Source organism: Octopus bimaculoides, chromosome 8 (genome assembly GCF_046866305.1).
Source record: "Octopus bimaculoides isolate indiv1 chromosome 8, ASM4686630v1, whole genome shotgun sequence".
In the NCBI taxonomy this organism is placed as follows: Eukaryota; Metazoa; Mollusca; class Cephalopoda; order Octopoda; family Octopodidae; genus Octopus; species Octopus bimaculoides.
The window spans coordinates 45,350,394-45,364,461 of NC_142935.1; the positions used below are offsets into that span (position 1 = coordinate 45,350,394).

Genomic DNA, 14,068 nt, shown 5'->3' on the forward strand with positions numbered 1-14,068 from the left:
CGCACACACACACACACAAACAAACAGAACTACTTTTCAATCAGGACGCAAAAAAGATGATCTACTTCGCCCAACAAGTTAAGAGACATGTACAACTTACCTGTAATTGTATGGAAGACGCAGAGGAATATTGTATTTCGATGGCTGCTGTTGCACTGGTGGGCTTTGATGACTTACGAGAAAAGAATCCACGCCACTACCTAATGTTACCGTCACTGTCGGCGATATCATCTATTTATCATACATTTCAGTGACAACTAATAATGGACTTGCTATTGGAGACGGGCTGAGTCATACACTAGACATTATATTCGTGACAATGGAGACTTACACATGTCTTACTCAGAGAATCAGCAAACAACCAAGCTGACCCATTTTCTACTTGAATTTGACCTCCTTTATATTTATGGTTGTTGTTATAATTATGATAATAGTAATAGTAATAATAATAATAATAATAATAATAATGATAATAATAATTATTACTACTTCTAATAATAATGATCATGAAGATGATGATGGTGTGAGCTGGCAGATTCGTTAGTAAAATTCTTTGCAGCATTTCGTTCGACTTTACGTTTTGAGTTCAAATTCCGCCGAGGTCAACTCTATCCTTCATCCTTTTGGGGTGTCGATAAAATAAGTACAATTTGAGCACTGTGAGTCAAAGTAATCGACTAGCTCCCCCACAACAAAATGTCAGGCGTTGTGCCTATAATAGAAAGGATTGTTATTTTAGATAACAAATTGTGCCTTGTAATTTAGTTACGTCCCTTTTACTTATTGGTTCAAATCTCGCCAAAGCGAACACTGCATTTTATTTCTCCAATAGCGTACTTGTCGTTCTTGTTGTTGTTGTCGTCGTTCTTGCTGCATAACCCCTGGCTGGCTTTCAAAGAGAAGACCTGTGATTTGGTTGCTACTTGTTACTGATCCAGAGACCAGGTAGTTGCCCCTACCCATATATAAACTGGGATTGATTTTAACTGGCCACAATTTGAATTTGTGCCTGTTTTGGAAACTATTTATTTCTTTCAAGCTCATGTAGAGGTAAATGAGGGCGTAAAGGACGGTGCTGCTCTCCTTCCTATAAATTTGATAAAAGTTGAGTGAGAGTTGCGAGTGTGCCTCACATGGATGGGGCTTCTCTTAGCATGTCCCTGTAGACTGGAGAATACAACTGGGAAAGCACACTTATAGTTCGCAACCATGGTGATCCGGGATCTTTGGGGTTCTTTCATTGGCTCTTCGACTGCGGCCGTCTTCTTGGAACTTCATGCTATAGGTTGCATGCTGTGTATATTGTCTCTTCATTTCACCCGCACACGTTTTGTAACCTGTCCTTGTAATGTCCCCTTTTCTTGTAGCAAAAATAAAGAAAATATTATTATTAATAAACAACAGTATATCTGTATATGTATGTTTGGTTAAATGCGCAATTGGAAAGTTTCCGAGAGAAAGTGTTTAAATTTAAATGAATAAACACACGCATATATATTCCACGGCGTATGCTCCATATGTATGTATACAACACATATATGCGTTAGCAATATATTGTTTGCAAAGATAAAAATATATGCCCTCCCAGTTGAGCATATCGGCGTTATCTCGTATACATAAATGTCCATTCTTATTTAATGCTGATTACAATCTTTTAAGCTCACGAGTAACTGTAAAATGAGAACCACAATGGCGCAGTGAAATAGAATTTTGGCGGGGTAGCAATATAAACATATGTAAAGATGCATATGCAAATACAGAGACTGTTTTGGAATAGAGGAACGGAGTAGACAAGCATTTGGGATGAGAGTAGTAGAGAACCATGTTATAACTTTTAAAGCCAAATTGATAAACATATGTTTAAAGTCAGTACGTATGTGTATTCTAGGATCTCTCTTTCTCTCTCTCTCTCTCTTTCTCTCTCTCTCTCTCCTTTCTCTTCTCTCTCTCTCTCTCTCTCTTTCTCTCTCTCTCTCTCTCTCTCTCTCTCTCTCTCTCTCTCTCTCTCTCTCTCTCTCTCTCTTAGGATTATAAGCCGCATGTTATTTATTCATTTCGCAATTGCCGAACAATAGTGGTTACATGTTTTCTATAGGCTAACAACACTGTTTCACTGCATATGTTCTTAAATCCTTATCTGAATCAAAAGACAAGCATTCTCATTTTACAATTGATCGTCCTACGCGTTTATCTTAGATTGTTGACGTTGAGTTGGTCTCAGTATTTAGATATCATTAACATCTCTCACTCGCACAGATTTTTTTCATACTCTGACAGATCCATCCAAGAATTTTATTTTTTTCTTTACCTCTCATCAACTTGTAATCATTTTTAGCGAACACTATGAAGAAAGGGAATGGCAAACTCTCAATTTTCTTTTGCTCTTTTACACATGTCAGCCCCATGCTGGGGCACCGCCAGTATTTAGATACAATTCCTGATTAAAATGAATTCCACATCCATCGCTGGCATGACTGTTTGGTTAAGAAGCTCAATGTGCAACCATGTGGCTTGGGATTCAGTCCCATTGCGCGGCACTTTGGGACAAGTACTTTCTACATGGCCTTGTAACTGAATTTCGTAGACGAGAAATGTGTGGAAGCCGATCGTATATATTATGTGCATGTATGAGAAAAAGAGTGTTTTGTCTCTGGGTGTGTTTCTCCCCCCCCCCCCCCCCCACCTCCAACCGCTTGACAAACGGTGTTGGTTTGTTTACATACCAGTAACTCGGAAGTTCGGCCAAAAAGACGGATTGAAAAAGTACCAGACTTAGGCGGCTGCAGTCAGAGTGATACCAGCTAAAGATAAAAATATATATAATATATAAATAAACTTTTCCTTCGTGGAAGATTAAAAACCTTGATACGAAGCACAAATCAAGAACAATTACCTGGTTGGTTTATACGAAGCAGTAATGGGAAAGGGATACACAGAGATGCCGCCTCCCATTTATTTGGTTTGAGTTTGTGGTTTTAAGGGTAAAAGAGAAAAAAACTAAACTTAAAACATTTCTCTAAATTAAATTTGGTTTCTAATTTGTCCTGTTTTTTCCTTTCCTGTTTGTTTTATTACAAATACACGCATTTATTTATGCATGTATGTGTCTATGTACACACACACATACATGTGTGTATATGCATATATATATATATATATATTCATTTACAAAGACATATATGTACATATGAGTGTAGTACATACATATATAATATATATTACACATATGCACGTATGCATACATACTGTTGTTTCTTTCGACGTCTTTCCCCATTGCACAATAATTCTGTATGATGGTGTTAAAAATGCATTTGTTTCATTCTAGCTTCGATGTTGTGATTCATGTACTCCAGCAAACAGCACACATTGCGGGTGCCAACTACCACCTCTTTTTATCAAACCACTACTACCATAACAAAACAACAACAACAACAATAATAATAATCCTCATCACTACAGCAGACTCGTTTGTGATTATCTATTCCCTAATCGTTCAATGAATAACATTTATTTAATAGCTCCAACACCACCCTCTTGTCTAACCATGGATGCCTACGTCATACCCCTTAGATCACACATACACACACACATGCACTCACAAGAATTTCTTATCTTCTGCTCGTGTGCATTTTAAAAGCATGGCTCATCCCTATCGGGCTTTAATGATCACTAGACTCGTTTATATTTTTCTTATTTTCATAGCCAGCCATCCACACAACCAAACTACACGACCACCCCTTACGATTGTCACCCACAGCCAAGCCATTAGCCTCATCAGATTTACCCTGTCTCTCTCCCTCCCCATTTCTCTCTCTAATCTAATATCTATCTATATTAAATGTGTATGTGCCTGTGTGTTTATTATTTTCTTGAACAAGACCACTGCGCATGTCTAAACGATCAACCGAATTTTAAGAGAGATACGTAACTTAAATAAATACAAGTTTTAATTCGAAAGTCTGAGTCATTATGTGTAGCGTGTAGTTGACACAATTTCTGTTTTGTTTATTGACTTGAATCATACACACACGTACGCACGCACACACAAAGATATATATATAAGTGTGTGTGTGTGTGTGTGTATACTCGTACGTAAAGCCGCACAATAACGTTAATGGACGAGAGAATTAGATCAAATTTGTGTATTGTGTCCATTAAACTTAATATTAAACAGCTGTCTGCTTCTGTCTGAAACCGATTGTTGTATAAACTATGTTCTCTCCAAACACTTTGTATATACTTATTATCATTGAACCATCTATGATGGACTTGTAATGATCAGTAAAACTTCCAGAAACGAAATTTACAATATGAAACAAAAACAAAAGGTGGGCTTTTGTATCTGTTAACTCCCACACATACTGATGTGTGCGTGTGCGTGTGAGAGATAGATAGATAGATAGGATTTATCTCTCACTGGATGGAGTAGATTTTTTGCTGACCCCATCAATAACAATAAATAATTGAAACAAAATATGCTGGAATTAACACCTTGACTCGTCTTCACTGAAAGGATTACGTACAGGACTTGTTTATTATATAGGTATTAGTTAATCTGTCCGCTTGTACTGTCTAGAGGGCTGTTTACTATAAATACACGTGGTGGTGGTGTTTTCTTAGTGTTTTTTTTTGTTTTTGTTTTTTTACACAGACCCCAGATTTTAAATTAGGGGAAAGTAAGCAGTGAATGATATCGACCTTAGTACTCGGCTGGTGTTTTGTTTAATTAACTTATTAAACTGGAAGGACCAGGTAATAGTGGTAGTTGTAGCAGCAGTAGCAGGTCTATAATTAAGTTGAACTTTTAAACTTGATGAGTTCTTCATTTCTAATGTCTACAACAAGAAGAGGGTCTGCTGGCTTCCGGTGGCGTCCGTTTTTTTTTTTTTCCTTTCAAAAGCAACTTGATTATTTCCTTTGGGGATATAAGGTTGTAAAGTTCGTGAGTGCCATATCAGCTGCTCACTCATAATTTGTGTGCAAGATGACCTCCACACTGCCGCTTATACACAAAAGAAATAAGCCCCCCCCCCCCAAGAAACAAGACCTCCCTATATATATTCTTTTATTTATTTTAGTCATATGACTGCAGCCATACTGGAGCACCGTCTTTAGTTGAACAAATCGACCCCACGACTTATTCTTTGTAAATCTAGTACTTATTGCATTGGTCTCTTTTGCGGAACCGCTAAGTTATGGGGACGTAAACACGCCAACATCGGTTGTCAAGCGATAGGGGGGGGGGAACAAACACACAGACATTTAGACACACACAAACATATATATATGACGGGCTTCTTTCAGTTTCTGTCTACCAAATCCACTCATAAGGCTTTGGTCGGTCAGAGGCTATAGTAGAGGACACGTACTTGCCCAAAGTGCCACGCAGTGGGACTGAACCTGGGAGAATATGGTTGGTAAGCAGGCTACTTACCACACAACCACTCGTGCGAGCACACACACACACACACACACACACACACACACACACACACACACACACACACACAGTTTCAGCTCGAAAGCTGCGGTCATGCTGGGGCAAACTTGTTGCATTCATTGGACTGCAGTCTTGTTGGTTTCACCGCCTTGAAGAATTTAGTCGAGCAGCTTGACACCAATATTTATTTCTAATTTTAGTACTTATTCTATCGGTCTTTTATACCGAACCACTAAGTGACGGGGATATAAACAAGCCAACACCATTTGTCATACGGTGGGATGGAGGAGACAAACACATAATCTTAAATGCTTCCGAAAAGGCTTGATGGTTAAAACTGGATTGTTTTTTTGATATTGTAAATGTTCAACCAAGATTGACCTGGGTCTAAACGGTAACAACAACAAACTATCGCTTAAAGTGACGACATAGCCTATATATTTAACTCATATAGTTCATCTTCACAGCCTCGCTTTGGTTCACCGTCTCCAAATAACGTCATTAGCTCTAGCTTTAGTTAAAGGCCAATATAAACTACATGTAATTGATGTTTATTTCGCGATTCATGTCATCTCAATTAACTCCTCTCTTCCCATTCCAGAAAAATAAGCATCAAAATATACCTCTTTCCCCGCCTCTCTCGTCTGATTTACTATGAGCGTGTGTGTATTATATATATATATATATATATATATATATATATATATATATATATATATATAATACAAATATATATATATATAATACAAATATATATATATATAATACAAATATATATATATATAATACAAATATATATATATATAATACAAATATATATATATATAATACAAATATATATATATATAATACAAATATATATATATAATACAAATATATATATATAATACAAATATATATATATATATATATAATACAAATATATATATATATATATAATACAAATATATATATATATATATAATACAAATATATATATATATATATAATACAAATATATATATATATATATATAATACAAATATATATATATATATATAATACAAATATATATATATATATATAATACAAATATATATATATATATATATAATACAAATATATATATATATATATATAATACAAATATATATATATATATATATATAATACAAATATATATATATATATATATATATATAATACAAATATATATATATATATATATAATACAAATATATATATATATATAATACAAATATATATATATATATAATACAAATATATATATATATATATAATACAAATATATATATATATATATAATACAAATATATATATATATATATATAATACAAATATATATATATATATAATACAAATATATATATATATATAATACAAATATATATATATATATAATACAAATATATATATATATATATAATACAAATATATATATATATATAATACATATATATATATATAATACATATATATATATATATATATATATATAATACAAATATATATATATATATATAATACAAATATATATATATATATATAATACAAATATATATATATATATAATACAAATATATATATATATATATATAATACAAATATATATATATATATAATACAAATATATATATATATATATATAATACAAATATATATATATATATAATACAAATATATATATATATATATATAATACAAATATATATATATATATATATATAATACAAATATATATATATATATAATACAAATATATATATATATATATATATAATACAAATATATATATATATATATATATAATACAAATATATATATATATATATATATATATATATATATATATATATATATATATATATATATATATATATATATAATACAAATAATATATGAGTATATGCATATATACGTACAAGTATGTACATACCTACATCTACATGTGTATATAGATGCATATCTGGGTACAGGACGTTGCAAAAATAAACGTGGACAAAATGATGAACAGAGTACAGAAAACACAGGCTACATAGAGAACATTTCCTTTATCAGCTGCCACCATTCTAAAACTAAGCGCTTCGAAGAGTTATATATATAAGCGATAATAAATCTCTGAGACCCTGTTTAAAAATCGTTATTGGACTGACCCCCCCCCCCCCCCCCATGGGTTTCTGGATTTTACTTCACTTATTCCTACCAATAATATCTATTAAAGCATTTTGTGGTCAGTTTTTTTCTAAAATCCCTTCTAGGCTACTACAACAAGGTATTCTTTAATTGATATATTTTAAAAAAAATATTAGTGTTAATTTCAGAATATAAAGAAAACAGGCGAAGAAGATATGTCGACCGTGTCAACATTCAGGCCTTCTATCCCACCCCTCGGCCACATGCACCCATATAAGGGAGAGAGAAAGATTAGTCAAAAATACTTTCTGGATCTAGATCGTTTGAAGTGTGTATAATTATAAATTAACGTGACATGCTTGAAGATATGACTAATATTTATTAAGTGGTACACAGCGTTCAAGGCACTAATAATAAATGTTAACAACAACAACAACAATAATAATGATACTGTTACTAATACTAAAACAAAGGGAAGCGGTTGTTATCGCCGTCGTCGTCTTTTGTGTCGTGTGATTTAGATAGTGTTTTTGTACACGTGAACATCAAACACGATTTTCGACACAAAACCTTCCTATCCTCATTGACGTAATCATTTGTTGCTCTCTCTCTCGACCCCACTTCTCTCTCTCTCTCTCTCTCTCTCTCTCTCTCTCTCTATCTCTCTCTCTCTCTCCGTCCTCCTCTCTGTGACATATGAAAACGTGAAGACAAGTGAAGAGATGAGAAAATATTTACTCGAGACCTGAAGAAAAATAGGGTAAGAGAGTAGAGCTGTCGTTATTAATAATATTAGATCAACACCGGTCTATCAAAACTTATGGTGATAATCATGTCTAGTTAAAAAGCTCGCTTCACAATCAATCAAAGGTTTCGGATTCGATCGTTCGATCACAATGCACAGCAACTTGAGCAAATGCACTCTACAATTGCATCGGGTCGGTCCAAACACTGCAAGTAAAATTCATCGATGAGAAACTTGTCAGCTGACCTGTAGCTGTTCTTGGGTGGTAAACCTAATCCATGTCCTTGTTTAAAAGCAGCAATGAGGATATGCGATGTAGCTTAGGGTGGAATTTGGCTGCTGTTTTTAGCAGATCGAATGATTTCGCGTTCTTTCATTGCTCGAAGAAGTTGCGTGTTGTGTGGAGATAAGAGTGGTGGGGACATGGTATTTAAAAAAAATGAATCTTTACAATATTTAGTGTCCGCTATCCCACTGAGCCACTGGATTATCACTGATCTCGTCTTCAGAGAGTACGTAATCCATGCCAGTTTAACCTGTTAAAGTTCTGTCATTCATCATCTTATAACACATCGGTGGATTCGAACTCAAGCCATGAGCTGTATTTACTCTTAGTAAGCATTCACTTATCAGGACTGAATCATTGCGATGTTAACTGTCCTGATTATAGAGAATGGTGATGATGGACATGCACTAGCTGATGGCCCATTCAGTCGGTAAAATTCACTCCATTTTATATGCCGTGCCCCTTAGCCATAATATGAGAAATTACAATTGATCCCTTCCGGTGTACTAGTGAAGTGCAATATATATATATATATATATATAAGAGAGAGAGAGAGAGAGAGAGAGATAACTGCAGCGAGTGGTGAAAATGATTTCATGTTTATGTGTGGGAAAGAGATAGATCCCAGGGGGTTAGGACAAACTAAACAGAAAATGAAAGGTGAAATTTACTAGCCATATGATGAATTAGAAAATACAATAGATTCACTTCCGGTGTTCTATGCTAAAAATAAAGAAGTGTCACCGGATGTGTATTATTTATTACAAAAGAAGAGAAAGAAGATAAAACAAAAACTCGTTTGTGAAAAACGACCTGGATTTTCTCTTAACTGAACCAATATTTTCTTTATATTGTCTACACGTGTGTTGTGGGTTTTAAAAGGAGAGAGAGAGAGAGAGAGAGAGAGAGAGAGAGACCGTCCTTCATACGTGTGTGTGTGCATGCGTTCTCCTCATGTATACGTATGTCTGTCATGTCTGAATAGAAGAAAGTGTAGGTTGTTTTATATATAACATGTTATTTGTTCAGATCTATGACGATTTTTCTAAACTGCGTGGTCCAGTTTTTCTACTTGTCGGTTTTATCACCCTAAATCTTGTCTTACCAGAAGAACCAGCTGGGATGTGGAGCCAACGAAAAAGTTTCTATTTGGCCATTCGATCTCACTGAAATTACAACAAATTCTGTTTTTACATTACATTTTAACTGCTTTTTTAAAACGGAAGATTCATTAAGTTAAAGATAGACTATCTAAAAACGACTCAAATCAATCATTTTTTGTCATGATTAAACTAAAAATTTCGTCATTTTCCTTCAATTTACGGCATGGCATCTGGTATCATTTGTAATAATACATTCGCTGATTAAAACTATTCGAAAACATCATTTTCGAGTAAATAGATTACAATCAGTGAATTAGACTTCTGACAAAACTGGACATGTTTGATCAGAAGTCCACTTGTATCAGAGTCGACGTGTGGTAAACATTTGAATGTTTATACAGTATTGTTTGTTGCTATCTATATTTTATACACTATATGTGTGTCAATTGAGAAGACAAAACGAAACAAAATAAATTTCTTCAATTTCTTCAATAAATTTCTTTTCTTTTTCTCTCATTTCAGAATTCCCTGATGGACCAAGATTTATCATTAATGAAACAGCTTCTGATTCTGAATGAAACCATTGAAGATCTAAAAGTGCAGCGAGGTTATTTGTCCAGTCGTGGGTCTTTACCGTCCAGTTCCTGTGACCTGAGTGAAAGTCAATGGTCAGTTTCAGAAACAGAAATGTTTGAGTCGGAAAATGAATTGACCAACAAATACGCATCACCTTCAACTTTATCGCTAAATCTCGAACACAAATGTCACATTACTAGTGACTTCGAAGATCTCATTAACGAGGCCAACAAGAAAATGTGTATCACTAAAAAGTTCTTTGAAAGAAAAAATGGCGACCAGTCACCGACGAAAACAAACGCTGGAGTAAATTCTAATAGCAACAGCGGAAGTGCTAATAACTCTGTAATAAATAACAATAATAATAATAGTAATAACAATAACAATATCAGTAGCAGCAGTAAAAATTATTTTGACAACGATTTCTCGAAGAGAGCAAAACATGAGGAGCAAAATTCGTTCGACTCTGGAATACACGAAACTAATTTCGACTCTAAAATCACCGTTTAGAAAATAAGATCTGATAGATTGCGTGTGGAAATAACTGGTTAAGACTAAGAAAAATGAAAGCATGGCTGAAAGTGAACGAATGTTTTCAAATCTTTCAGGCATGTTTTTGATTCTAAAGAACGAGTGACCACAAAGAGGGCGCCTGTTTTGTTTGGTACAAACATAAAGGTGACATTTCGTTCCGTTACTAGTTTCGTGTGGAACCCAACATTCAAATTCTAAAATCGAAATATAAAAAAAATGTTTGAAAGAGTATTACTGTTGTGCAAACAGTGTGAAAGGATTTTGTTGTCTGAAATAATTTGTGGAAATTGTGTGAGAAACTTGAAACCTGAAGACATCAAAGACATCCGACCATCTGACATTTTTCATACAGACCACTTTAGCACATCTTAAAGCAGTAATTTTTGCCAGGATTAAACCAAAACTTCATGATTTTTCGACTAATTAACAACATGGCGTCCGTGTTTATAATAGACCTCTCATCGATTCAACCCATTCTAATTCTACGAAAATATCGTTCTTGGGTGAATTATATGTATACATACCTTTACATGCTTGGAAATGCAGGATTGTATGCATGTGAACAAACCTACATCAATAGCCATCATAGATGTACTCATAAGACATCTATTTTCAATCGATCTTGCAATGACGTTTCCAAATAGGCTATGCTTAATTTCTGAGAAAGAACGACAGACAGTAAGATCTGAAGCGTGTATGCGAAATGTGAGAAGGACCGCCAAGAAATAACCAAAGAATTGAATGTACTGAATGACCAAATGTGAGAATTAAAATAGAGCAACTTCGATGACGACCACGACAAACTGACCTGGACCAGGATGAAAATATCAAGAAATGAGAAGGAATGGTATAATGAGCGTGAAAGAAAGTGTATAAGAAAGATGTAAATGTCAAAAAGAAACCCGTGTGAGTTGCGGGCGGAAACGGTGTACTGAGAACAAGATGTACATACATTAAAGTAAAATGGAAACTTTATTCTGTAACAGCTCTGCACAACTCGTATGTGTGTATATGTACATATATATATATATGAGACTGACTGCTGGTTTGATCCAGAAACTGAAAAATATGAAGATACGACATCTTCCCAGGATTGTGTGTGCTTAGAAGATGTCAAGACGAAGGAAATGCCCAAGAGTGCCATTTTATCCACTATTTTAGTTACAGTTAAAAATAAGTTGTTAAAATGAAGAAATGCTCTGCTGAAAGCAAATGACATGTTAACTAATGAAATCTTATTCCAAATTCTTCTTATTTTAGCAGTTTTTCTTTCTCTCTCTCTCTGTCTCTCCTCTCCATTATAAAATCAGCTCAGCAAATAATCATACCACCTTGACACACTCAACAACATCATCAACGTAACTGTCCATCAGCATTGTAACCAGGCGTCCTTTTCACTGTCATCCCCATAGCTATGTTGCAAAAGAAAAAGAAAATAATAACGGAAAGATTGCTTAAACGAAAATAAAACAGTAAATAGACTTTACCAGCAATACTTTTTTGGAATAAAAATAACAAAAAAACAAAAAAAAACAAGAAAAACGAAAGAAACGACCTAACTAATAATTTATGTTTCATTAGCTATTTAACTGACTGGATTGTTATCTGCGAGAGAAAATTCTGAAAGAAGTGAGTGATATTTCTTAACCAAATATGAGAAAGACTTAAAAATAGACCCTCCAGATTCTCTCTTTCCCTTTCTCACTAATCAGGTACTTAAGCCCCACTGTTCTAGTTATAACCACAGAAAATAATCCCCGCAGATTTTTTTTTTGGTACATCGCTGATGATATTTACTGGTGATGTCTGATATTGAAACTATAGAAGCAGCAATGTGATCATTTAGAGAGTGTCTGTATGTTTGTATGTAATGTATGTATGTATATAGTGAAGGAATGTAGCGGGAGATGACGACGACGGCGTAAAAGAAGGATAATAGATATTCTATGTCAGACCCACTTTGTAGTTTGGTTTATAAGCTATTTTAATGTACCGAAAGTAAAGTATTTGGCTGGTTACTATATATCCAATCCACTTTTTTTTATACAACCCATCCATCCCGTCAAGCATCTCTTTCAACGCAGTCGTTATTAATTACTTCCCACGCACATGTTCTGGTTTCCGCTGCCGAAGTTTTCATTTGTTTATGTTGTATTACGAGAATGGGGTGTCTGGAAAACATCTTCCTCCTATATTCATCCCTACGGAGACAGATACACTAGTACAATAATCTACTACTACTACTACTACTACTACTACTACTACTACTACTACTACTGCTACTACTAGGGTGGACGGTAGTGTCAGTATACGCATCGGAATTTAATTTAATGTTTTTTTACGGTATTTTCATTTTGAGTTCCAATACTGGCAAGGCCCAAGTTTGCTTTCTATTATTCTTCAACTGTCGGTTAAAAAAAAAAATGTACGAAAGTACCAGTGAAATACGGTGGTCAACTGCACTCTTCGTTCCAAGATTTGTGGCATTGTACTAAAATTAGAGATCGCTATTATTATTAGTTAGAGTAAAGCAATGAAAAGACTGAAAGAGTATATAGCTCTGAAAAAATTGCAATCACTGGCGAATATTTAATATCACCCTTTTATGTAGTAAGTTCAAATCCTAGCAGAGTCGATGAAGAAGTGCCAGGCATATTTACTTATAGAAAAGCAGCAGGTTAGCCAACAAAGGTTGGGCATCAGACTAGTGATTATTACGTCAGGAGTTTGTCCATTTACATCTAAGTTTAAATTCTATAAAGGTTCGACTCTAATTTGACCCCCCCCCCCCCTCACACACATACACACACACACACCTACCGTGCAACTCTGAAATACCCACCAGGAATGTACTGCTGTGGATGCCATACCCAATAGATTTGTCTTCAACGATTGGCCTTCAAGCTAATTAAAAAAAGAATTGTTTTAAATCATTATATTAATGATTATTATTCCCGGTTCCCTACTACGACAAGAATCATTTGATTTTGCTAAAACGATGAAGAAAGAGATGCTTGTAAATTTTGGGATAGAGTTGCATTAAGTTGAGCTGGAGAGAGACTAAGACGTTAAAATATTAACCTATTATAATTTTGTTTCTTTGCCATATAACATGAACTGATGACATATCGTTCCATTCGTAACATTGCAATGTTCGGAATGTGAAATATATACAAACAGTTACAGTCGCTATTTCCTCTTTTTCCCCACTAACAATTTGATCTTATACTGAATGATCTCTATGAATTAAA

General features: G+C 34.0%; 1 protein-coding gene across 1 annotated transcript in view; it reads left to right on the forward strand.

Moving 5' to 3' along the window:
• Nucleotides 1-13,608, forward strand: part of LOC149134384 (uncharacterized) — a 33,565-nt gene extending 19,957 nt beyond the window's left edge. Inside the window, exon 2 of the mRNA XM_089356424.1 lies at nucleotides 10,230-13,608. Coding sequence (XP_089212550.1) covers nucleotides 10,230-10,793 — 564 coding nt within the window. The 3' untranslated portion in view covers nucleotides 10,794-13,608. The remainder of the gene's footprint in view (nucleotides 1-10,229) is intronic.
• Nucleotides 13,609-14,068: the final 460 nt, after the last annotated feature.